The 27434-nt window shown below is 33.4% G+C and overlaps 4 protein-coding genes and 2 pseudogenes across 4 annotated transcripts; 4 read left to right on the plus strand and 2 right to left on the minus strand.

Annotated features, from left to right (window-relative positions):
* Positions 1–2816: 2816 nt before the first annotated feature.
* Positions 2817–4104, plus strand: LOC115228136 (annotated as a pseudogene).
* A 2631-nt stretch (positions 4105–6735) lies between these two features.
* LOC118761144 (probable ATP-dependent RNA helicase DDX49) lies at positions 6736–7543 on the plus strand. Its single transcript, XM_036498851.1, has 2 exons — positions 6736–7051; positions 7098–7543. Exons 1-2 carry the CDS (start codon positions 6736–6738, stop codon positions 7541–7543), a joined length of 762 nt encoding a protein of 253 aa, XP_036354744.1.
* Positions 7544–12796: 5253 nt separating this feature from the next.
* LOC115228154 (replication protein A 70 kDa DNA-binding subunit-like) lies at positions 12797–14674 on the minus strand. The gene is made up of 3 exons (XM_036498852.1): positions 14612–14674; positions 13852–14578; positions 12797–13600 (listed from the first exon to the last, which is right to left on the minus strand). The coding sequence occupies exons 2-3, from the start codon at positions 14011–14013 to the stop codon at positions 12797–12799; spliced, it is 966 nt and encodes a 321-aa protein (XP_036354745.1). The 5' UTR covers positions 14014–14578; positions 14612–14674.
* Positions 14675–17274: 2600 nt separating this feature from the next.
* LOC115228155 (tigger transposable element-derived protein 6-like) lies at positions 17275–18533 on the plus strand. Its single transcript, XM_029798803.1, has 3 exons — positions 17275–17584; positions 18041–18277; positions 18487–18533. The coding sequence occupies exons 1-3, from the start codon at positions 17275–17277 to the stop codon at positions 18531–18533; spliced, it is 594 nt and encodes a 197-aa protein (XP_029654663.1).
* Positions 18534–19784: 1251 nt separating this feature from the next.
* Positions 19785–20864, minus strand: LOC115228156 (annotated as a pseudogene).
* A 286-nt stretch (positions 20865–21150) lies between these two features.
* Positions 21151–21561, plus strand: LOC115228158 (3-hydroxyacyl-CoA dehydrogenase type-2-like). The gene has a single exon (XM_029798804.1). The coding sequence runs from the start codon at positions 21151–21153 to the stop codon at positions 21559–21561; it is 411 nt and encodes a 136-aa protein (XP_029654664.1).
* Positions 21562–27434: the final 5873 nt, after the last annotated feature.

The raw sequence follows: 27434 nt of genomic DNA on the forward strand, positions 1-27434 counted from the left end.
TGATAGTGAAAAAACCCATAGAGGAAAGTCAGAAAGGTGTAACTTTTAACGAGGCTTTTCAAGATTTAAATAAATTAAAAGAATTCTATAATCAAGAAGAATTCTTTGATGTCGAAAATCTTCAAAAGCTTGGATCTTCAATGATCCGAACTTCAAAAAAACAAATCAAAAATAACTGATTTTGTTGTTATAAATAATTTTTTGCTTTAAATTATTAATGGGTGAAAAATCTCTCGAATTCACTAAATTCTCAAATCCCCCAGATTTCGCCGATCCCTGACATAGGCAGTTTTGAAGACTTTGTTATATTTCCAATTTGTGGCCGTATTTTTGTGTCATTAGAAATTTTTGGAAACTTACTAGACAATATATTTTTTTGGTTTGCTGATGTCTTTGCTGTAAAAGCTGCTCTTTTATCGATATCTAACTTTCTCCCAGGCAGTTTTTTTTACATATTTCTTTGGTTTTAATTCATGGTCTAGAAATTTTGCGTAATTTATTCCCTAGTACAAACATAATAGACAGCTGGTTTTGCTAAAGTACTTTAATAATTGTAACAAACAGTTGATACATTTGTCTATCATTTTTGTATTTTACTTGTCTAATATGATCAAATTTTTTTCATTGATAGTGAATTTTTCAGAATGAAGCAAACGACATATATTTGAGCCTATTTTAGAGTTTCTTTAATTTTATCTGGTTTGATATTATCTCTGATTTTAATTTTCCTGTTTTAGTATTCCAGCCCATAACGATTTCATAAAAATAATCCAATCTGTGTATTATAGACACTTATGAAGTTTGAGTAAAATTTATCAAGTTCTTTTGTGTTCGTGGATGCCTGGAGTGTAACGACTGTAATCAGTGTGGTTGGTTTGTTTATTTTATTACTAAGGCAACCACAAAGTTGACAAAAAATCAAAAATAGAAGCTTTTTTGATAGGAATGTCAGTGGACTCAATTTCACAAAGGACATTAACAAGTGGAGAACATTGATTCCATATTTCTTTTAAATAATCAACAAGTCCTTCATTTTTATTGATTCCTTTCGTTTCCGAATCAATCTGAGTTCCAGGCAGTACTTGGTTGCTCGGAGGCAGTTTCTCCATCTAGTAACAATAGATTCTGAAAGTAGTCATTAAATAGTTGACTTACACTTGTTTTTGAAAAACGTTTATTTATGAAGACAATTTAGAATGTAGTTTTACCCTTAAAGCGAAATTGCAAATCAACAGTGCAATACATAATACGTGGAACAGGTTAGGATACAACTTTTTAGAACTTATTACCATTACTATAATTCTTTATTAAATAGTCCAACATCGTGATATATTAATTTATATTTTTTATAAATTGTAAATTCAAGTCCTTAGTTACGGAATTTTGATTTATGCAATGTTTTTAAATTTATTATATGCACTCTTCTACAAGAGAGATTGAATTCCATTAATATCTTTCTTTTTTATTTTAATGGACTTGTACCAACGTTTTATTATACTTATTAAGTACTTAGCAACAAATAGTTCCCCAACAACCACAATTCTTTGATTTGTTTCATAATTTTCAATGCAATAAATAAAGTCTTAGTTATTTAATCTTATAATTGAATTACATTGGGTCACTTCCACTTGGAAAAATCAAGAAACGCATTTTATAGAGTTCTGAAATAAATTAATGCCATATGTCGTAAAATTTTGTATATTTCCGCAAGAAAAGATACAAATTTGTGAATTTTCATAATTTAAATATTCTTGCGGCTACGAAAACAATTTTAATAGGAAATTCTTGTTCAAAAATTCTTTCGCGTTGTAATATTTTTTCAGTTTATGAAAAAGTCGTCATAGACCACATTTTTAATTTTTTTTCTTTAAATTAGTTATTTTCATTCATATAAATGCATTAGAAATCATTTTTGAAATATTTTAAAATGGGAAAAATGCAAATTCAATGTATTTGACAGATTCGATTTAACATCATCTCATTCATGGTGATTAATTTTGATTTGAGTCGATAATAATTGATTCTTTTATTGTTTAATACTTGAAAAATGGCATGCCTAGACAAATGTATTTTAATTAATTTGTCATTTGCTGCTTTATTTTAAGAATTTGAGTAATAAAACAAACAGTTTTGCTTAGCTCTTGTAAAAAAGAAACGAACTAGCTATATTAAATTAAAGAAAATAAACAATTATGACATTAAATGGATAATAAATCAGCAATTAAACCTGACCGAGTGACTGAAATTACTAAAGATGGAAATTTAATAAATAGAAATAACCACCAAATTGTTACCATGGAATAATCAATCTCAATGTAAAACATTCATATGGAAACTGTTTGCTACGACGACCAACATTTCGTTGACAACGCCAATTTTGAGCTCAAAAACGTGGAAATAAAAAGAATTTTGTATAAAAACAGAGAAAAATATTCATGAAAGTTTAATAAAATCTGTAAAAATATTCGCTAAAACCATTAAACTGATTTATTAATTATTGAAAAAATGCGTAGTCATGGGGCTATTGGCTAGGCAACGCGATTTTATGAGTGTTTAAATTGCAGTTCTAACGTGAAAGTAGAAAAATGAGAGAAATCGTTCACTTGCAGGCAGGACAGTGCGGAAACCAAATCGGAGCCAAAGTACAAAACTTAAAGTCGAATACTAAATTTAGTTTTGGGAAGTCATCTCAGACGAGCATGGGATTGATCCAACTGGAACTTACCATGGAGACTCTGATCTTCAATTGGAGAGAATCAATGTCTACTATAACGAAGCTGCAGGTAATGTGGAGAACCGGTCTGATTTTAAGGTGGAAAGTATGTCCCAAGAGCAATTCTGGTCGATCTAGAGCCTGGGACAATGGATTCTGTCAGATCTGGGCCATTCGGACAGATTTTCCGTCCTGATAACTTTGTATTTGGACAATCTGGTGCTGGAAACAACTGGGCAAAGGGACATTACACTGAGGGAGCAGAACTGGTTGACTCAGTCTTGGATGTCGTTCGGAAAGAAGCGGAGAGCTGTGATTGTCTCCAAGGATTCCAGTTGACTCACTCATTGGGTGGAGGAACTGGATCAGGAATGGGATCACTGATCATCCACAGAGTGAGGGAAGAATATCCAGATAGGATTATGAACACATTCTCAGTTGTTCCTTCACCCAAGGTAGACCACTTTTAAATATCCTTCGAGGTATCTGACACAGTTGTGGAGCCCTACAACGCCACTCTTTCAGTCCATCAGTTGGTAGAATACACTGACCAGACATACTGTATCGACAACGAGGCTCTCTACGACATTTGTTTCAGAACATTGAAACTTACAACTCCAACATATGGAGATTTGAACCATCTTGTGTCTGCCACAATGTCAGGAGTGACCACCTGTCTCAGATTCCCAGGACAAGTTAGCGGATAATAATTGATAATTTTTAGTTGAATGCTGATCTCCGTAAATTGGCAGTAAACATGGTCCCCTTCCCCCGACTTCACTTTTTTATGCCTGGATTTGCTCCTTTGACTTCCAGAGGATCTCAACAATACCGTTCTCTGACGGTGCCTGAACTCACTCAGCAAATGTTCGATGCCAAAAACATGATGGCTGCTTGTGACCCTCGACATGGTCGATATTTAACTGTGGCTGCTATTTTCCGAGGAAGAATGTCAATGAAGGAAGTGGACGAACAAATGCTCAACATTCAGACCAAGAACAGCAGTTATTTCGTGGAGTGGATCCCCAATAATGTCAAAACTGCAGTTTGTGACATTCCTCCACGTGGATTAAAAATGTCTGCCACATTTGTTGGAAACTCGACTGCAATCCAGGAACTGTTCAAACGAGTTTCAGAGCAGTTTACTGCCATGTTCCGCAGAAAAGCCTTCCTTCACTGGTATACTGGCGAAGGAATGGATGAGATGGAGTTCACTGAAGCTGAGTCCAACATGCATGACTTGGTCACAGAATATCAGCAATATCAGGACGCCGCTGCCGATGATGAGGGCGAAATGGGTGAAGAGGAAGACGAGGAAATGGCATAATTCAAACTTAATTAAACTAATCTTTACTGGTTTCTGGTTTCATCAATAATATTTGTTCAATTTCTCTATGGTTACTTAGCAGATTTTGGTTTTGGAAAATCAATTTTTTCCATAGTTTTAATTAGTTTCTGTACCTAAATCTAAAAAATTGGATAAAAAATCATGAATTTTAGATCATTCTCAGTCGCACTTTTTAAATTAGATAATCGGTCCCTTTTAAGGTAGGGAACTGAATGATATTAACTATTGCATATAAAGCTGTTCTTCAATTTTCTTCTGTTGGTGATTCAAATTAATGTAATCCCGTAACCAATGGTGATTAGAGTTGTTGAGCGTTAATTATTTTGAAAATCGTTTGTAGGATATACACCATCAATATAGATTTGTAGTCATCCGTCGTTTAGAAAGCCTAGAACTTCACAAAAGTTGTTTGATTCTCCAGTTCAATTCGCTAATGAATTACCCATAAAATTGAAACCGTTCGTAATTTCCATTTTATTGAGAACATTTTGATTTAGAAAATAGACGTACCATCTTATAGCTTATTTTTCAGACAATATTTTTTAATTGACGTCAATTTTGTTGCAAAATTAAAGACGGCGTGGAAATGTGACTCAATCATAATTGGTAATTCTACAACCTCAACATGTATTTTTTGGCGTTTAGATCTTCAATAATAATAAAAGGTGAATGTAATCATTTTTGTGTCCACGTATATTCCCACGTATTCGTTAGTAATTACAGATTATACAAAATCGGTTTTTTAAAGCTTTTTTTGACTTTTATTGTCTACAGAAGTGCAATGATTGTAAATTATTCACTTTTCGGTCAAAAAATACGGTCTTGACTAAGGACAGCATTTCCTCATGGACTACCTCTTAAAGGTCTCAATAAGAATTAATTTGGATTATTTATTCAAAATTAGTTATTTAGCTTTGTTGAGGCATTGAACTCACGTAAAATAAGGGATTCCTTTGTAGATCAACCAAATACTTGGGTTTAGGCAAAGTGTACGTCATGTATGCCCCCGGACCCGGAGTGGTCTATAAGAAATTGACTATCTAATCATTACCTGTTTAGATTTTTTGAAACGAGCAGTTTTTGACAAAAAGGGGGATCGGATTATGTTGGAATGATTCAACTCCACTGTCTTATACTGTCCTGGGTCAGGATTATCTTTCTAAAACACATGTTTATTAACATTGACCAACCAAATTATAAAGTTCGGGGTCAATCCTCGGTAGTTTTGACACAAAAGCAGCACTGCTATGAATAATTCAACATCAAAGCCAAACCTTTTATCCCTTTTCTCACATTTGATAGAATAATATTCTCCAGCGTTGTAGGAGTTGGCGGCCACGTGAGATATTTCTCTTCCATATTCCATACTACGGGGAGCTCGAGAAAGGGAGTAGTTCTTAGTAGAAAATACATTGCTTTAATAAACGCGGAAAATGTACAGTTTTGGATTGTATGTGGCAGGTGGAGGAGCACAAGAATTAACTTTGACGGGAAATGTTCTTGGAGTAGATTTTGATCCATAAGTATTAGGTTTGCGAAATAAAATATCAAGAAATGATTCAATTTCATATGTCCCGGGAGGTATTTTTTGCTAAAATTTTAATAAAACCACTCACAAGATGATCTTTGGTAAATCCGTAAGGATTTCTATTTTGCGACATTTAGTTTGAATGAATTTATTAACTTTATATAAAATATTATTTGACGAATATTACAATTTATGACGTTCAATCGGGGTCAAATCTTTTGTTAACACACTTTAATAACAATTAAAGAATTATAAGTTCATTAAAATGTTTTTAAAAGTAAAATTCACCATAATTAATTATCAACTTTCAAGTTGACTTTTCTTATTCAAATGTTGACATTTATTCATAAAATACAATTTTTTTGCCAATAAAAAATTTAGCAACCAAAGAATAAAAATAATAATTTAGAAAAGAGCAAGTCAAATTAAACAGAGCCATGTCTAAGGGAGAGATGTGACTGCATATCTCTGAGGGACAAGTAAGACATGCAGCAATGAGACGAGACAGTGCAGACATAGAGAGATCGGAAAGGATAAACTTTATATTCTAACGACTTTCGACATCTAAAGTGGAATATAAAATATACTTAGGACACGACCGTCGGGAATTGACAGCCTTATTAGCACAGGAAAGACAAAATGTGTGTCGACATGACTATAAATAGAAATGACAGGACGAACAAATCTGGCCATAAATAAAAGGGGTAGCTGACAGAGGATACACGTTATCATAGCATTGCCAGCCTTGGCTACGTTTTTTACTTCATAATTCCAATCCAAGTCGTTGATCTGTTTTGAAATGAATTCCATTTTAGATTGAGAAACTCGGGCAGAATCATTGTCTGTGATCTTAATATAATTGAGGTACCTTGGAATTTTATGCTAATCCTACTAGAGCTAGGATCGTCCATTAAAATCTATTGTTCATATATAAAATAAATAACAATAAAATTAAATATATATTTATTTTTTGTTGCTTAAATAAATAAAAAATACTTCAATAACCAATGTGTACTAAAACATTTTTTAATTAAATTAAAAAACTAAGAGACTAAAAAATTAGTTTTTTATTAAAAATATAAATAAATTATATTAAATATACTAAATATTATTTATTTAATAACGTGTTGCCTCTTGTGGTAATTAATGAATAAACAAAAATCATTCAAAAAACTGGGAATTTGTGAATGGATTGTAAATCACTGTGATTCAATTGGAGTTCGTAAACCCAGCCCAGTTCAATCAGCCTGCATTCCAGAAATCCTCTCAGGCAAAGACGTTCTTGCCTGTGCCAAGACTGGAAGCGGAAAAACAGCAGCATTTGCACTCCCAATAATCCAAATCCTCGAAAAAGACCCCTATGGAATATTCGCCCTCGTCCTTACCGCCTCACGTGAGCTGGCTTCCCAAATATGTGACCAATTTTGTCTAATCGGTCGACCAATCCATCTCAAGACTGTCTGTGTGACCGGAGGAAGAGGTATATATCCATATTAAAAGGCCTATAGACTATGTCGAACAACTGACTGCCCTTTCTGAGCTCCCCCATGTGGTTGTAGCCACCCCAGGCAGACTATCCGATCTTTTGGAGTACAAAAGTGGGGATTTGGCCCAATCTTTGTCTCAATTACGTTTTCTGGTGTTGGATGAGGCAGATCGTCTATTGGAAGGAGACTTTGAGACACAACTGAGCTCAATAATTTCATTTCTCCCCACCAAAAACCGACAGACGTTGATGTTCAGTGCCACGGACAGTCCAATCCTCAACAAACTGACTGAATCCTCCAATCCCTTTAAATACAAAGAGGAGACGACCACAGTCGATTTGTTGGACCAACGTTTTGTTTTGATGGAAGCCGATAAGAAGGATTCGTACCTGCTTGTTCTTTTAGACGCCTTTCTCCGTGAAAATCCATCAAGTTCAATCATAGTATTCACAAATCAGTGCAAGTAGACAATTATGTGATAGTTTTATAGGTATTGTCAGGTTTTGGGTATGCTTTGTGAAAAATTGGGTATTTCTGTGCAGGTCCTTCACTCTTTTTTGCCACAAAGGAAACGTCTTGCTTCTTTAAATACATTTCGGTCTACAAATTGTCGTGTTTTGGTGGCTACTGATGTGGCGGCGAGGGGATTGGATATGCCTTCTGTGGATTTGTGTATTTGTCATAATGTCCCCAATGCTGCACGGACGTATGTGCACAGAGTGGGGAGGACAGCCAGAGCAGGTCGAACTGGAATGGCTGTCTCGATGGTTACTCAGTTCGATGTGTCACTCCTGAAGGCAATTGAGTCACATACTGGTTGTTGTTTTATGTGAGGTGGTAGGTGTTAAAATGAGGGAGTATTCTATTGAGGGGGAGGAGGTGGCTCGTGTCCATGCCGAAGTGTTGTTTTATAAGTTGCAGGCTGAGAGGGTTGGTGTTACTGATTTATGTAGATTTTGCTTGAGAGGAGTTTTGGTGCTCAGAAGGAGTGGTATAAGAAGAAGAGACTGCTTTTTGAGGTTTTGTTTTTTTTATTTGTATTAGAATGATGTGTCTTGCAATAAACGTGGTGCAGTTTGATTTTATTTTGTAATAAATTTTTATTGATTTTTACAAAATGGATTTTTGAAATACATTTACTTTTAGTACTTGCAATTAAGTTTATATTTTTATAGAAAAAATTATGAAGTAACGCTGTGATTTTTATAGAAATAAAAGTAAAATAATGGGTGGAATAATCTTCTTTTTTGAGATTGAGTGATCCTTATAAATACATACTTTATAACGCTCATTGAAGTTGTGATTACTTTTTAACAATCTTTAAACCATATGGAGGTAAAGAAATTATATGTTCTCTGGGAAAGCGAATTAAAGCTAATTCAAAAGTGAACGTCGTTCTCACATGGGATGGAAAAGTACCTAAATTTTACAAGCACTACATTAATCGGTAAAAGTTGAAGATTCAACTCAATTAGTGACTAAATTGAGGAAATAGCATTATTATTAAATATTTCATTCGAATGATTTTGTCACTGGGAAGACAGTTGAGTGACTGGTCAGGGAAAAAACTGACTTGGAAAATAGTTGAGAGTAAGGCACGAGCAAAACGTGCTTATGAAAACGCTTAAGTGTCATTAACTAACTTAACTATCCATAAAAATATATTATATAATGAAAAATTGACTCTTATCAAAAACTGCTCCTAAAAGCGGGGGTCTTCGAAACCGGTGCTTTACTGATATTTTGATATTGAGTAAAATTGTTTTTAACAAGGAAAAGAAAATATTAAACAAAGTAGCTAATAACTACAGCATTATAGTGAAGATTGTGGTTCGTGTATCTGGTCCTGTTGTTTTGCGATTTGATTTGTTGATCTCCACTTTCTTGTACTGCTTTTTAATTAAAAATCATTTTAGTGTGAAGAGTTATTGTAGCACAATTATTTGTTGTAGTGTTTAGTGTATTAGGTCAAAATACAACATTCGACTGGTTCCAAGAGAAGCTATAAAAAGTAATCAAATTTGGAGAACAACAACCCATCGATAGCAATCTTGTGAGGTAACTTGCTTGCTTTACGCGGTGCGGCCACTGGCGAATCCTAATTTCCAATATTAGTGTTGACAAATTATTATGTTATGGCATTTTACAACCCAAATTGATTTGGTAGATAATTAGTCCCAATATCAGTTCGAAAATGATAAAAGACTTGGGGGGTATGGTTGATCTAACATATAAATACAATAATTAGCAGCCTGAAAAAGAAAAAATTAATTGGATATTCATAATATGTATCAAACGTGATTTGAGTTTCTGGGAATTGTTTTTATTTTCAGAATCATTCTTAAAATATGTTATAATCATTAATACACTTATTTGTCATGTTGAGAGACATTGTACTTCTTGATCTAAACTAATTATCTATTTTAAAATACAGCACTGTTAGTTGGGAATATTTCGGTGATCATGTCTGTGAAATAGCTGTCGGTATATAAAAACTATTTATCTTCGAACATTTGCCACCCAGTCAGTAGCCTTGTGAAATTCTATTGGGAGTGAGAATGTGCTCCCAGAGTAGCTGTAAATGAATACAAATGACAATACTTCTTCACTATTTATTTCAATCCATTTGAATACTCCTTTCACTTCAATGACTCTTGTACAGACTATTCTTTTGACATTTGTCTGGGTTGGGTCAAAAATAACAAATGTGATTTGATAAATATGATTTTACTTTTAACTGCAGATATAAGGTCATGTTGCATTAAATTTTTGCATTCTTCGAAAGAGCATGATTTCTTTTAGAATTACAAACCTGTCTGAAAGTTTTGCGAGAAGTCTGTCGCTCACATATCTATGCTAATTTATTATTATTGTTCAGTTACTTGAAAAGATAAAACTCAATTTGATACTAAATTTGGTATCACCGGTTCTTTTTTACAAGAAAGCGATGCTTATGATTATTCTCAAGATTGTATGGATACATTCAAACGATTTCAACTGCAAAAGTGACGTTAATCTAGACCAGCGTTTCCCAACCTTTTTAATAGGGAACCCCAAAGTGCTTTAAAAAAATTTTAGGGACCCCCTAGTATGCATTTTGTCTTAATCAAGAATTAAATCAAATCTTATTAATACAATTTTATAATGTAATTAAACTGCCTAATGGGACTTTTGTTCTTGTATTTTAGAGATTAAAATATCAATGTTCGGCTTTGTCTCAAATAGGGCAATACGCAAGACGATTTCGATACTTTGACTTTAAATATGAAGATGTGACATTTCCGTTTCACACAGATATGTTGTGTGAAATGGAATTAACTTCTCTATGAACTGAGTAATGGAAATACAGTTCTTAGTTCACACCAGAATTCCATTAATGTACTGTTTTTAAACGATATCAAAGCACTTTGGGAACTTTTTAATTCAATGAGGGATTTTTGAATTTTGAGATCGTCATCTACATTCATTGAAGAAAGGAAGGGATTTACTATCCAATCAGGAACAGAATTTTGTGCAGGAAAATAGTTTTCAAATTTCTCAACAAGATTTGCAAGATGTTCATCAATAATTTTCAATAACGAACTATCGGGATCTGTATTTCAATGAAAAGTTTCAAAAGAGGAAACATTGATATATTTAATTTCAAAAGTTAATTTCTCTACAAATATAATTTATTTTTGACTGCAATGATTTTTTTCATTTAATTCAATTGAAGACATATATTTGAACACACTTGAACTCACTCAGAAGGAAGATTATGCTCCACACTGACACCTCAGTTGGCAGCCTTGCTTCCGAGGAGGCGACGCAGAAGAATGGACAGGGTTTCCCACGTTTCTGCAAGGAAGTGGGAACCCACTCAAGGAAAAGGTGGCCCATGCAGAGGAATTTCGGTCGGTTATAAAGAAATGCACTCCAATTGAGTTCCTCTGCAGAAGGAAGAGAAGGCGTTTCCGGATCACGGTCGGGCCATCAGAAGATCATGCAAGGACAGTACGGCTGTTGTTGGAGGCAGGGATCACCTAATTAGTTAGTTCTGACCTATCTTTCTCGGTGATCTTGGAGTTAATAAACCATGTCCATTCTTCTTCAGCCCCCTTGGCTGAAGACTAAGCTATGGATAATGGATTTGGACAGTCGTGAGTTCGATTCCGAAGGAGGCAGTTTTCATCCTGGGGCCAATTCTCGTTATCGTTCCCCTGCCCGTGAGGCAACGAGTACTTCTGGCACAACACAGTTGGAAATGGGGATCTCTTACCTTCCTTCCGGTCTTAGCGTGGCGTTATGGGGTCCACCATGTCAGTTGGAAAATTCCATTCGGATATGGCAACGCTCAGGAGGCACTTAATGCCTACCGAAAAAGGACTTCTAGATCTCAGACCCTGGGACATCGTCGTCTCAGTACGTTCATTGTGGGCAGGATCGAACCTTTCAGAAGGATCTCCCTCGCATGAATCGGGGGATCACGGGGGATTATAATTAACTGGCTTACCCTGGTCCTTTGGTCAATAAAAAGTGTTTAAGTGGAGTTAATAAATAAATAAATAATAAATAAGACATATATTTGCTTAAAAATTCATAATTATAGTTAACCTTGCAAAGATAAATTAAAATCATTCAAAATAGAAAAAATGTCAGCAAGATAAAATAATTTTTATTGAATTTAATGGATTCCATCAATTCAAATAAATCAAAATGATTATTATCTTTCAAAAACATTGAAATAACATCAGATAACTCAACAACTCTCGTCAAAGCCTTTCCCCGGGAAAGCCATCTAAATTCTGAATGATATAACAAAATTGAATGTTCTGATCCAAATTCTTCTGACAATTTTTGAAAAATTCTATGATTAACTGCTCTTGAACGAATAATATTAATTATTTTTATTATTTGATCGAGGACAATCTTCATCTCTGATGGTAAAGTTTTTGATTCAAGAGGATATTTGTGTATTGTACAATGGAAATTTGGATTCTTTTTTTACATGTGCAATAAATTTTGACCAAGCATTGAAAGAGCTCCGTCAGTGCAAATTGATCCGACTTTATTCCAGTCAATAGAATTAAGTTCCACAAATTCGTAAACAACAGCAAAAAATATCATGACTTTCCATTAAGTTCGATACAAAAAGAAAATCCTCAACAATCTTGTTTGCCTCGAAAAAACGTAAAAAAGAAACTAACTGATAATCGAAGTTATATCTGTTGATTCATCGAATTGGATGCTTATGGGAAAGAACTGCAGTTTATAAACTCGTGAAATAATATATCAAATTACGTCGACTAATTGGGATCTGGATACTCATTTTAACTTGAAGGTTGTATAAACTCGTCGCTAACATTGATGACGCCTCCTTTATTAATTTAAATTTACTTAAATCTGGTCACTAAAAATACACTCTGGAATTTTATTGCAAGCTTAAATGTAATCATTACATGTTTGCAGGTAGGCATATTTTTGACGTTCTATTTATCCACTAATTCTAACTCACGAGATTCAACAACAATCATCTGAACATTATTTCCTCGTCTCTAATATTTTATTTGTTCATCAATATCATTTTACGCTACCAAGTCCCTATTTTTACTCTCAATTTATCAAAGGCCATGAGAGTCAACTGTGTCAAATCGGCTGTACAAATTACTCATAATAATTAAGGATCAAATAAATCATTCGACAACAAAAAACAGTAAAAATGTGAAAAAGAAGTATCAAAACTAATTAAAAGCCTGAATCTGTGAAATAAGATGTTTTGTGTACGAAATGTAGTCGAGACTATCAACAGAAAAAATCGTCGATTTGAGTCTACTCTCGTAATTGAAGACCTCCATCTTTGACCTCATTCTGAAGACATAGGAATTAAACATAATCTGCTGAATAACATCTTCTATGTCCCGTGTCCCACTCCCCGTGGGATCATTGGGGTCAATAATCTCTTCCATCTTACAACCCAACATCTTTTCGGCCATACTATGGAAACATGTCACCCACTGACTATCCGTGTGATCCGCCAGATGAATCTGCAGCATAAACCGACGCTTGTATTTGGGCCAATCCTTCTGACACTTTTCACATCGATACACCCCATTGCCCTGCTCTACCAATTTCTTGTTACAATCCTCAGACGGACAAGCCAAATAAACACACGTTTCCTTCCGCAAGAACACAACCGATGCCTTGACTGTGTAATACTCCGCTGTATTCCCATCCACACTTTCCCCTCCACATTCCCCAAATGTCTTCCAATTCACAGTACGCGGTGCAATTTGGTCTTCTTTTCCTGCCAGATTCGAAAACTCAATTTCTGATCCTCCACGTAAATACCACCCCGCCAGCTTATATGCATCCCGACGCTCCGGGTGAAAGATAACCGTACTATTCGTGCTAGTATTGAGCGAACAGCCATTAAAATTGGACAGTCGGGCACCTTTTATAGCCACTGTGGGGTGTGGGGCCTCCTCGGTGACCACAAACCTCTCAGCCTGTTCCCCCCAAAGAGTAACAGTCACCACAGAACCTGCCTATTCATACTAAACACCCACCTGAGTCATCCACCAACTGAATATTCCGTTTTTTTAATTCACGATTGTTCTGTTTTGAGATTATTTCCGTGATCGGACTCGACGTGTGGACCACTCCCAACACATCCACCATTCTATTCACAGCCATCTCCCCCAGTTTGCTTATCCTGACGAAATTAAAGTCAATTTCTGGTATATTCACGTCAGTTTCTGCACATAAAGTGAACTATGAGAGTAATTTCCAACCAAACCTGAGTTTCCCGTGTAAATGTCATCTCATAGTCATTCGGAAGTGAAGAATATTGTTTATTGGCCACTTTTAGACTAGCCTTTGATATAAAATAAATCTGCCCTGTCTCACAAAGGGGGAAAATACTGAAATAATAAAAATAGAGGAAACCGATCACATTCATCGTTGAATGCCGTGGCTCTGATCTCCCCAGATTCGTCTGTGAGTGTCATTGAGAATAATTTTCCTTCCCCTCTCGAATTAGACCACGTTTTGATGTCACTTTTTTGAGTTACTCTCGCTCGGATCATCCATTTGGTTTGATATGGGTTGAGACTGTTGATTGAATGGACTTTACTCTCCACCACTGTGGGGGATTGGGGGAAACATGGTCTTTTTGTGGGTGGATTTGATTTTTGAGGGGAAGGGACTGTTGGTTGTCGTTTTTGGTGGATATCTGATATTTTAAAGGGGGTTGGGTCCCCGATTCTCTGCAGGACTTGGTCTTGTGGACTTAGAATGGCAAGTTCGAATAGAATTAGAATATGTTTGTCTGTTCCGACACTTGTTAGTTGATAGTTCTCGACTTTTATTATAGAATTTGGGGAAAGTCTGTTTTCGGTGATGAGGTGGCTTTGTTGAGTGCTTAGCATTACTGATGAAAAGTGGTTCACTCCGTCGGATATTAACAGACGGTAACGTTCGGCTGAGTTAGATTCCGTTGATATAATTTTTTTGTGTCCAAATACCTTTTTTAATTAAGATTTTATAGGTTTAGTTACCTGTAAGATTGGATTCTGGACTTTCTCGCCTCTGAATATTTTTTCTATGGCACCACTAGACAGAGAATACGACATTTTCAAATATATGCGGTCTGCTATTTATTTAACTATTTGGTATCTTTTTACTATATTTGATAAAAACAACATTTAAAAAAACTAATATAAAATTAATTGTTTATTTAAAAAATTACTTTTTAATATGGAGGAAGATTGTCCATTAACTTTTTAAAATTGCCAAAATCAAAAAAAATGTTATTTAAAATGACCCAAACAAACAAATCTAAAACTTCTACTAAATGTATAGAATGCCTACTGCTATTAGTGCTCCTATACTACTTTCCACTGAAATCAGTTAAGAAAATTCTTATTGGCCTTGTAGAATATCGAATAAATACGAATCCGTCCTTTTTCTCACCACTCAATAATTAATAAAATAAATCCGATTACGCTAAAACTTTTAAGGGTGCCTGAAAGAATTGAGTATGTGAAAAGTATTTTTGAAAAAATATAAATCATGAGAAATAAAAATCTCACACAATTTTATAAAATGTAATTTAAAATCACATAAACATAAGTGATCATCAAAAAATGAAAAAAATCAAGCAACATCAAGGACATTATTTGGAGTGAATTGTCCTTTTCAACTTAAAATTAATTTTTTGATAAATAAAGTAGCTACTTGTTGACCCGTATTGATAGCTTATCCCTGCATGTGGTTCATCAGATAAATAGAGATATTAATACTATTGATTTAAGTCAAAAAACGCTGTGAGAAAAGTAATAAAATAACTTTCGACGACAGAATTTGTTAATTTCATAATGATAAAATATCAAAAATTTGAAAACGAAACAAATAAAGTATGTTTATGAATACTAATTATCATTAAGGAAAACATTATACCTATTTTCATACTCTCAAAAAAAGTTCAAAATGAGCTGAATAAAGTGATAAAATATACAACGTGTCCTCTTTGCCATCACAGTGTTGTTGTGGACGATCGTACAAGAATGGTTGTTTGCTGGTTCTGCAAACACCGATTTTGCAGATTTTGTTATTCTGGCAATCATTTCTACCGTACAGTGATCAAATGTCATTCGTAATATTATGGAGTTGAGCCTATATTATGTTATATTTGCAAATTTAAAGTAAAATAAATTATTCTGTCGTGATTTAAATTTACATTAAAAATTTTAAAAATGGGATCAGTCAGTAAAAAATTTGATTTTATGATCCATCTTTGTTATTTCTGTTTATTTAAGATTTTAGAATTCTAGAAAAATTTGCATTTCGTTAAACATGAAAAGATGGGTCAACTCTATTCGCTTTCAAGAATACAAAAACATTTAAAAACTTACAAAGTTTTAATTTGTGTCTAATTTTATAAATTTCTTATAAGCCACGGAAACAATATTTCAATAGTTTTTGAGAATGATTCAAAAATACAGTCACATTATATAAAACGGCAAATACGACGAAAACTGATAATTTCATTTTGGATAGACACAAATTAACAATAACCCCGAATTTATTAACAAAGGGTATTGGAATAATTATATTTATCTGATAATTACCCTGTAGGTCACAAATGATACTTTTCCCGAACAGCAAAGCAAAAAAAACAATATGATTTTACCCCACTAACTCAATTTTGAACGATTATCAAAAATCTTTTAAAAATATGGGATGAATGATTTTTTATTCACTTGCTATACCCCAAGATTCCACATACCTCAAGCCTCATAAAATGGCAAGACATGAAAAGTATTGAAATGCGACATGCGCGTTTTCCATTGATTTTTTAAAAATATTAGGACATTTAAACAGCCATAAAAATGATTCTAAGTAAATCGGTGTTTAAAATATACTTTTTCACGAAAAGGCCAATCTCATTGATTCTTCATCTTGACTTTTTCGAAATTCCTTTCTACCTTAAACTTCTCTTGTGGTCTTTTCGGGAAATTTTCGATGATTCATAAAAATTTCTTAAATATTTCATTCTCAAGTTATATGACTTAAAATAGGATACAATGGAATTGCACTGTGACTAACAATAAGATTTCCATCCCGATTTAAAATATAAAATTACAGTCAACCCTCTCTATAGTGAACCCTCTCTATAGTGAACAGGCCATATTAATGCAATCTACAATAACAAATATTAGTAATTCTCATTAATATATTATTATAAAATGAATACCACGTTTAAAAATGTATAATATCATTTATTAAATATTTTGTGTTCACTATTAAAGAATAGTGAACGTCAAATTTTGTGAACATAAAAATATTAAATTTAATATTTTACATATATATTTAAAATTCTTTAAAACGAATAAACTACACGTTCTACAGTTGTTAGCATGGTGGAAAATCGAAAACGCCTGTCATTTTTTCAAAAGAAGGAAATAATCGAATTTTATCATAAAAATAGACATTACACACAGCGCGATTTATCCCTTTATTTCAATGTTTCTCTGGGCTGCATAAAAAAAATTTTGAAAAATTCTGAAGGAATACTTAATGTTCAAGATGACCAAAAAAAGAAGAAAATTACTTGCCCAAGTCTCAACCATTCGACAGAGATCTATTTGAATGGTTCGTTAAAAAACGATCATTTGGATTTACAATCAATGAATATCTTTTGAAGTCCATGTCTCTAAAAATGGCGAAAGTTTGTAATATTCAAGAATTTCAAGCAGCAAATGGATGGCTTGGAAATGTAAAAAATCGATATTGCATTGCTTTCCGTGCTTTATGTGGAGAAAATCAATTTGTTGAAACCTCTGTGATTGAAAATTTTACAGAAAGCCTCAATAGAAAATTAGAACAATATTGTTCAAAAAATATTTTTAATTTGGACGAAACTGGATTGTTTTTTAAACTTTTGTCGAACAGAACATTAGCTGTTGACTCGGACAAAAATCTGTCTAATAAACCGATAAAAGAAAGAGTAACTGTTATGTTTTGCGTTAGTATGATGGGAGAAAAACTTGACCCATTTGTTATTGGAAAAGCCAAAAATCCACGCTGCTTTAAAGGAAGAAGAAATTTAATTAATAATTTACAAGTGGAATACAAATCAAATAAAAAAGCATGGATGACATATGGTTATTTCTCAGAATGGCTCATAGAATTGAACAAAAAAATGATTTTGCAAAAAAGAAAAATTCTAATTCTACTTGATAATGCGACTGTACACTCACGTGATTTAGAGTTCAGTAACATCGAACTCTTTTTTTCCCTCCAAATACAACATCGAAGTTACAACCCCTTGATCAAGGAATAATAAAATCAAGACAGGTATAGACAACTCCTATGTGCACACTTGATTGAATTTTATACTAATGATGACAATGTAGATCACGAAAAAGTTACGGAAAAGTTGAAGAAATTCACTCTATTGAATTGTTTGATATTCATAAATCAAGCTTGGTTAGAAGTGTCGGAATTAACAATTACAAATTGTTTCAAGAAAGCATTTGAAAATGCGTTAATACAGAACCTGACAGAAATAGAAGAAATAGATGATGAAAATTTGTTGATTTATGAAAATGATCAAATTGACGACGAAAACTTTATACAAAACTTTGCGAGAAAACTAAAACAGCAAGACCAAGTTGAAGAGGAAGATGAAAAAATTTATGTTCCGACACTATATGAAGCTAGTGAATATGCGAAGGCGCTTGAATTATGGTTTCTTGAGAATGATTATGAACAAAGAGGAAAAGTATACGAAATACAAAAAATTTTAAGAAATTATCAAACTAATCATTCTCAAAAAATCACCGATTACATGATTAAAATCTCTAAATAATCTTTGTAATTATACTTTAATATTGTTTATTGTTATTTTGATTCCTTTTGTTCACTATAGACAATAGTGAACATGATGTTTTGACGTGGACATTTTGTTCATTATAGAGAGGGTTGACTGTATTATATTTCACTAATTTAGGCCTTAGTGTATACAACTTACTATTAAAAAACTCGTGCCTTCGGAGTGAAAATAATTACCATATCTTCCTAGATAGGCAAGTAAGTATATTCCAGAACAAAAATGTTTTATTTACTTATTCAGCTTAAAATAGCCCACTAATGTACTAAGGAACCAATTAGTAAACACACTGGTTTAACATTTAAACCATGTACTCGTCTCTGAAGTATATTTAGACTGTTTTATAACTGACTAATGACATTATAAGCTGTATTACTGACAACAGTTCCCTACTGGTGTGTACATTACTCAAAAATAGACAAATTCATGCATTCCACAACCTAACAAGTCCAAATGTACAATATGTGGCAATTATGTTAAGAAGAGGGTGATGACACAAACCAAGTACTTCTCCATCGTGAATCTACAACTCAGATATGAAATCAACCGCTATCGTCCTCTCCAACTTGCCCGTCTTCATTACAAAACAGTAAAGCATCTTGTCCTCCCCCACCGCGTATATAAACTCACTGCGAGGGGACACAACAGCAGACACAAGCAAGACTCCCTTCTTCCCAGAATTGAACGTTTTGACGACTTGTCCACTCATATCCATCACAAACAATGTACAGGAATGATTACACACCCCAAACTGCCCTCCTGAAAGAGGACATAACGACAGCACAGGTGAATCCCCAGACAAACAAAACGTCTTTAAACATTCACAACTGTGGATATTCCATATTTTGACAGTACTGTCCGAGGATGCACTGACTATGCAGTCCGAGAAGTACATTGCACAGTTCACATAGGAAGAGTGACCCAACATTTCCTTTAGCAATGTCCCTGACTTGAGACCGTGGATTCGGATTGATTTATCGTTAGAACTACTCAGCAAATGTCCCCCATCCTTAGAAAATTCCATGGACGTGACTGATTGACTGTGGGCATTTTCCAACCGTCGAATACACTGCCCTGTAGAAACCCGCCAAATCCCGATTTGCCCCGTCAAACTTCCGGTGGCCAGAAAATGAGAATCTCGGGAAAATGAAAGAGATATAACAGCGTCTTTCATCATTATGAACTCCTCTTTGTCTTGGTAGGGCAAATCCTTCCTCAGCTTCCCAGTAGTGAAATTCCACACCTCCACAAACCCATCGACTGTCCCCGTCACCAAATATTCTCCATTTGGTGAGAAAACAGCAGTTTTTACATGTGCTTTCTGTCCGAACTAGAAATTACAGCAAAATCATCACTTTGATAGTTTTCCCGCTCTGTGTGGGAATAATGTCCTCCCCCTGAGCGTAGACCACAGCCTTAGCTCTGAAGATATCAATATTATTGCCAGGGGGGAGCAGTCCCGTCTGTCTCTGCCATTTCAAAGCTTGCCCAATCAGAGACAGCAAACGAGAAGAGGGGACAATTTCTACTTCCTTGGATAAAGAATGAGCGATTAAAGTCCTTTTTTTATCCTTACTCTCTCCGTATACTCGGGGATCGAATTTAGGATGGGCCAACATTTCTTCCAGGCGAATGTACCTCTCGATTGCTCTTTCTTTTAGGAGTAGTAGAGGATCGGACTGTCGAAGGAGAGATCGAACAGCCCCAAATTCTCTCTGTTCGATAAGCTCGATGGTGATTTGTTCGTAGAGGTCCATAAGTTTGTTTTCGGGTAGTTTAAGAGTTTGGACAGTCATGAGTACTTTGTCCCAGTGTCCGTTTATAACATCTGAGGTGAAGGACTCTATGGAGTCTACAGTGTTTAAATAGACTCCTGACTCTTCCTAAAATGCCATTATGTGATTACTCTGAGGGTTTCGAGAGATTTTAGTAAGTTATTTTCCTTCAAATATTGTTCTATCAATCTGATCACACTATTTCTCTATGAAAAAAGTACTCACTCGGTAGACTCCACCTCGACAGCCATTGTTGGTCCTTTATTATTTTTTAAAATTTTATTTAAAAATTAATTGTAAAATCATTAATTAAATTTAATTTCAAAAAATTTAAATCTATTATTTCATCAGAAAGTCATGTTTCATGAATAGAATGTTAGGGAATGTAGAATACTTAGGATTACCTTTTAAAAAAATTCCATCAAATAGTTTTAAATTATGTTAAAAAATAAATGTTAATAAATTATAAACAATTATTATAAAATATTTAATGTCTTTTTTCAAATCTTTAGTGGTAACATTGTGTAATCTCGATATTAGGGTAAAAAAGCCCTAATTGTAGGAGATGTAGCAACTATTGGACTGACAACTGCTCAATTAATGCTCAACAATGAATGCCGTGTAATTCTTGCAGATTCTCATGAAAAAATTTCTTCCCTACCTGACCAGTATCGTCTCCCAAATTGCCTATACCACCCACTAAACGTGTTTTATTTCACTTAAATGTAGATTTCCTGTCCACAACAAATTGATAATTTATTTGAAAAAATAAAAAACGATATCGGCCCTTTGAATTATTTAATAAATTATTCAAATGTAAAAATCATCAAAACTATCCAACAGAATCAAAGTCCGATCGATTTTACCGCAGACTATATAGTATTACGTAATAATCATACAGAACAACATAACTAGTTCTTATTCATTCATGTCCTCCTTTGCTCGGTCTGCCAAGGATTCAGAGGCAGACTACGACGGGGAACATGGAGTAATTGTCAATGGAGTGTCCAAGTTTGGAATGAAGGACAGTCTTTCCTTCCAGTGCCTTAGCAGTGCTGTGAGAGGAATGACTTTGACATTGGCTAGGGAAATGGCACCAATGGCTATCCGAGTTGTCACTGTTGTGTTGGGTTTAGTCGTCAAATATTCTGTAGGGGATTTAGTGACGGATTCTGAGACTGATTATCTGTTAAGAGCAGTCGATTCTGTCGTGTCTAATGTGTCTTTTCTACAGAACAAAGTGCACTACGAAGATGTTGCTAATTGCATTAATTCTATCTTGACTAACAGTATGATTAATGCTACTGAAATTACACTTGAAAATGTTAATAATGCTTAAATAAACGTTTTTGATATTCCAATGGTGTTTGTAGAATTTATTAGCGATTTTTGTGAATAAGTTTTAGTTTCAAACTTATAAAATGAAAATGAATGTACAATTTTTGGATAAGGGTGTGACTTTATTTTGACTTTTGCGGTTTTTTGAATGCGGAAATCAGTTTTTTATTTTAAACTATAAACTCGGTTTTTCATTTAGTTGAAAAATGTTTTATCGTCTTTTTTTGGATTTTTCAGATGAATATTTCGCTATATAAAAATATTAATTGAAACAGAACCAAAATTAACATTTTAAATGAAAAATTAAATCCTTAATTAATCTTGTTAATCCCTGTTATTTTTCTTTTTAGATATTTTGGTTTTTTTAATCCCTTCTTGTAAATGTTGGAGTATTTTATCCGATGATTCCATTTCTCGACAAGTTTCATTTTCTATAAATATAAAGAACTTATTACAACCACTCAAATCTGAAGAATACACACGACTGTCCAAATTTGACTGCTCCTAATAAATTTAAATAAATTTCTTATACGGGAAACTCACTGAGTCCTTTTCGTAGACCCTCTGAGTAAGCATCGTCCCATAGTTTAAAAAATTCCTCATTCCGGCCAAACTGGGGATGCATGTCCCAAGGCTTGGAAGGACCAATAAAGTGGACGACTCTCACCAAACTCCGATTTCTAATATTTGAGATATTTTGATTCGACTGTCTGAGAGCGGGTGAATAGCTGTAAATAGAAAGAGCGGGAGTATTGTAGACGAAGGGGATCCTTCGACTATTTGAAAGGGACCAATCTGCGAAAAACGCGTTGAGTAATCCTTGGTCGGCTCCTAAAATTAATTTTTGATAAAAAACCGTCAAAGCTTCCAAATTCGTTAGCAAAAGACACAAGATTGTGAAATGTTTCCAAAGAGGGTTGAAAAACAAAGACTCCGCTGTTGAAGTAATCAGGCCACCCCACATCTGGACACGCACTGAGTTCGTCATATTCGAATAAATCGTCAATATTTTTCAAAATCTATTTTTGCGGTTTATAACGTGTAAAAACCAAAGTATCTGCATCCATGAACACACATTTTTTGAATTCGGTCAATTTCCAACAAAATATTTTTGAAAATGTGACTCCGAGTTCAGGTCTATTAAGTAATCCCAGGTTTTGCTCATCTCCGCTATTGAATTCTTCGATTATGACAATTTTATCAAACAGTATTTTGAGTTTGTTACTATTTTTTAATACTTTAGGGATTACGTCATATTTTCAGTTACGTTGTTAGAAATCATTGCGACTATTTGTTTCTGAGTCTGAACGTTTCTGAGAGATTGAGCGAGGGCTATGCATCCCTTCGCATATGAATCATTGGTGGCGAGGGTAACAAAGGCTTCTAAAATTTTAACTGCGCATGCAATAAAAACCCATTTAATATTTGTAGATTATTATGAATATATTAATTGAATCATATTTGATTTAAAAAATTTAAAAAATAATATTTATTTCAAATATATAAATATTTTAAAATTGGTTTTAATAATCTATTTTCTAGGGTTATTTCTTAATGGTACTTTTTGTTTCACTTGATTATTAAATTGATTGTCCAAGCATATCAGAATTGATCGAAATTCGATACCATCTTCGAATCATTATATATTTATATGGATTATTAGTCTTAATTTTTTACTCATCAATGCCCTAAAACTGTGATATCTTATAAACTTAAGTGAATTTAATTGTATTTAAAATTCATTTGTTAACCTTGAACTTTAATTAATTTTAATCCTACGCTTAATTTATTGATCTTTAAAAAATATCGCTGCTTTCTCATTTTTGGAAAAAACATTGAACCTTCTTGTTTTAATTGCAAAACATTTTTGAAATTCAATACTTGCAACCATAAATTTTTCTGACCTAAATTTCCATATTTTTATGCCGTCATGCGGAACTAGATTGTCCATTCCGGACACACAAACAAGAAAAAGAATAACAACTAAAGAACCTCCTCTGGCCCTACCTACGATTAGCCAAAAATAAAAAATCTTTATTTAAAATAAAATGTGTGTCCCTGCCTGTGTGGAGTCATAAAATACTACGGCTCTGCGGAAAGTGCGGGTTTTTTATAATGTATCTATCAACAATCGAAAGTTATAATGGTTACAATCAGTATAAAAATCTAATTAGAGAAATTTATCATAAAATTTGCTCACTAAAGAAAAATTTTTATTCTATTTTTAATTATGAAAATTTTCTTGATAAACATAGCCAAAATTAAAAATTGATTTTTAACCTAAGAATTCAGTTAATAAATTTATTAAATAATTTTTATTACTTAAAGAAACACAATCTTTAACATTGAAAAGTTAATTTCTCTAAACCCTTTCATAGCCAAATAGTTCCCTTTCATAATCACCACTAAGTCGGGCTGTCCAATTACTGGATAAAAGATCCAATCAAGTAATTTGCCCTAACGGAAAATCAAACATCAATTTTTAGGATTGAAATTATTTGTGTTTTCTATTTAATGTCTTTTGTAAAATTTTAACCAAAATTGCTTTGGCAGCACTATTCAATCAAAATTTTAATTTTTTAAGCGACCCGGTCTGTAGATTCAAAAAATTGTTTATATTAAACCAACTAAAAAATCAATGTATAAATTATTTAGCTAAAATTCAGGGAATTATAAAAGAACATTATCTTTTTTAGTATACAAGTTTAAATTCAGGCTCTATATTTCTATTGGAGAAGTTGGAAGTTTCCTCATTTTAGGTTAATATTTAAAATCTATTTTTAATAGAATAATAAACTTATCAATAAATAACAACATTTATCATTTTTCTACATGTTTTATTTCATAAGCTCATAATTCTGTCGAATACTTGATATTTAAAATACATTTCAATTAAATAACCTAAACAAATTTCCTAAAATCGTTTGGATAATTGTCCAGTTTAATTACTTCCTGAAATCTACAGCAAGTGGATTATATCTAAAGACCATTACCATTATTCCTTTCAACTAGTAATCGTCAATTACTTGATAGTCAACACATATAAGTTGAGTTGAAACACTCAAAAATAAATTATCGTAAATTTGACAATCACCAGTAGGTCATGTGGCCTATTAATTTCGAGAATGTCCCCATAAATCAAAAAAAGATGACCCGAATGTTGGAGATGGAATTTTCATAAATTCCATCTGAGACATTAACCAAAACAATAATTATTTGAAAACAGAATGGTAATTAAAATTGTCAAAGTCAGCAATAAAGATTATTAGTTTGCAGTGAAGTGGGGGGACTACAAAGGAAATGTCTCGGAAAACAATATAACTGCCATTATGGATCCTTGAGAACTAATCTAACTTGAATCTTGACATTATTCTGCGCTTAATGTGCGCGAGTTGAAAATACGTTTTAAGAATCTAACGACTATTTACTTCAAATCAAATATGAATTCAAGAATAAACGCTGCTTCTCAATATGACAGTGGATTCTATTGTCAGGGTATCAACTTGTCTGACAAGTTTAGAATACGAACAAAATTATTACATTCCTGACAACATCCTCAACTCTTTTTATAGTTTTATTCGTTTTTATGACATTTCATATGGTTTCTCGCTGAATATAACTGCTTAGATCCTCTCAATTGGAATTCTAGAGATGTAGTATGTTGGTTATCGTGGATTTGCCAAGAACTAGGAATAGAAAATATAGATTTCGAAAATTTCAAATTTGACGGGAAAACTCTGATCAGACTTAGCAAAGAACAACTTAATTTGATGGTCAATTACCAAGGAATCGAAGCAATCTGGGAATATTTTAGACTGCTAAAAAGCAGTATCCGTTTTTGTCACTCATTTAGTTGTTATTCAAATCAATCCTTCTAAATTTATTCCCAAAATGGGTTCTCCCGTTGTCCATTGTTGTGTGTCATATTTAAAATACTTAGATTATTCTACAAATAGTAGTGATCCTTCCGAAAAATACAATTATATTGACCCCAATTCTTCGAGTTTGTATTCTGAGAAACTGAATTTATTTTCAACAGTCGACTCCGAAACCAACAGCTCATACTACCAACAGTTTCACACAAAAACGAATAAACTAAAAAATGTAAGTATTCCTCAATAAGTATATGTCTAGTATGACCAGTTTTCAACTCAAATTCAAGCATCAAATCCGTCAAGATTCCAGACATCAATTCGTCTTGGAATGGTTGGTTTATTGACATAATAAAACATCATTACATAAATTATATATGTAATGCATGACATATCAATCGACTTGAGAGTAAAACTCAATTAAAGAGTATTTAAAGTGACCGATGCGCTTTAATCTGCTCTTTTATTTTATTGATATGTTTTTTAACAATTTTATGAGATATTTTATAGGCTGTGGACCAATTCAACTGTGGCAGTTTATTCTGGAGTTGTTGGTGGATAATAATTATCATAATTATATTTCCTGGACCGGAGTTGAGTGGGAATTCAAAATGTTAGAACCAAATCGAGTTGCCAAATTTTGGGGAATTCGGAAAAATAAACCAAAAATGAATTACGGAAAATTAAGCAGGGGATTAAGGTATTACTATGACAAAAATATCTTGGTGAAGACATACGGTAAATACAATATACCTAAATATGCATAGGTAGAAGATATGTATATCGATTTATTTTTGATTTATCTCCAATTTTAGGCTGCGGTCATACAGAAATATACCAAGTTTATGGAATCCTACCGCTTTCATTGAGAGAATAATATCTTTTTAATTTTATAAAATTTTATGACGATTTTATAAATAATCATTTACTTTAAATCTTAATCCTCAGTATAAAAATTGAATTCTCTTTTAAAAATTAATTATTTAAGTCTTGCTTTCCTTTTTATGTTCAATATCGTCAAACATGTCGGATCCCAATCTAACCCGCTTTTGAAATTTTTTTGCTTAGAGTTAAGAATTCTTTTTTTATTATTTAACCCAAGAATCACCAACAGTTAATTAGAGTACTTAATTAGGTGATTTCAACAATCCTGAAGAGCTTTTTCAGCTTTTCCCGATGTTGGACTCTAAAACTAACGCAAGTGCGGGACGGGTGGGGAACAGTTTTTGTGAGGAATTGAATCTGGGTGATTCTAAAAAAACAAATGGGAATTGAATTTTTGTTTAAAAAATTGTGGAACAGACGAGGAACGTAAGGAATTGAATCGGGGTGATGTTTTTCTGGTTGCTAATTGACATATGATGATTTTTTGACAGTTGGTCTTATTGAATGGCTAAGAAGCCCTTTTCATCTTTCTTAATTAGGTGGTCAAGCGGACTTGGAATAATATTGTTCAAATTGGAAATTTGCATTATGCTAGCCGCAGCTCGGTATAGTGTAGTCAATTTTAAGACGGTTCGACCATGAGAGATTAATTCCCCATGCAGCGCTGGCATAGCCAATTGTCGGTTCGATGAATTGTTTGTAGAGAACGGTTTCTTTAGTCCGCTAAATGTCGTTTTGATTAGTCCAATCTTTCTCTGACTGGATCCGATGGCCTTCTCTAAATGGGCAGTAAAACACATGTGGGTGTCAAAAGTGACCCCCAGAATTTTGGGGGAGAAGCTTTAAAGAAAAAATTCGTTAATTAATAAGATAAAATAGAAAAAATATATTTTATTGTTCGTCATGAATACTTTCAATTATGCTTTTCAGCCGAGGAGATTGAATCTGTTCCTGAGAATCAACTGGAAAAATTCTATCAATAAATTAAATACAGACCCTTTATAAAGACAGTGACTGACAATTTTCATAAAAATCTTTGGATATGACATGCTTTCAGCATCTGTGATGTAACTCGAGAAAGATTTAGCTAAAGGACAACACAAATTTTTTAAAAATT

The sequence above is a fragment of the Octopus sinensis genome, unplaced genomic scaffold, assembly GCF_006345805.1.
Source record: "Octopus sinensis unplaced genomic scaffold, ASM634580v1 Contig09616, whole genome shotgun sequence".
Classification (NCBI taxonomy): Eukaryota; Metazoa; Mollusca; class Cephalopoda; order Octopoda; family Octopodidae; genus Octopus; species Octopus sinensis.

Coding starts and splice junctions, on each gene's coding strand:
- LOC118761144 (XM_036498851.1), top strand. CDS start 6,736: ATGAATAAACAAAAATCATTCAAAAAACTGGGAATTTGTGAATGGATT. Junction 7,052..7,097: donor AATCCATCTCAAGACTGTCT/GTGTGACCGGAG, acceptor AAAGGCCTATAG/ACTATGTCGAACAACTGACT.
- LOC115228154 (XM_036498852.1), bottom strand. CDS start 14,013: ATGAATGTGATCGGTTTCCTCTATTTTTATTATTTCAGTATTTTCCCC. Junction 13,601..13,851: donor CATTTACACGGGAAACTCAG/GTTTGGTTGGAA, acceptor TAGTATGAATAG/GCAGGTTCTGTGGTGACTGT.
- LOC115228155 (XM_029798803.1), top strand. CDS start 17,275: ATGGCGAAAGTTTGTAATATTCAAGAATTTCAAGCAGCAAATGGATGG. Junction 17,585..18,040: donor AACTGTTATGTTTTGCGTTA/GTATGATGGGAG, acceptor TCATAAATCAAG/CTTGGTTAGAAGTGTCGGAA. Junction 18,278..18,486: donor TCCGACACTATATGAAGCTA/GTGAATATGCGA, acceptor TGTTCACTATAG/ACAATAGTGAACATGATGTT.
- LOC115228158 (XM_029798804.1), top strand. CDS start 21,151: ATGTCCTCCTTTGCTCGGTCTGCCAAGGATTCAGAGGCAGACTACGAC.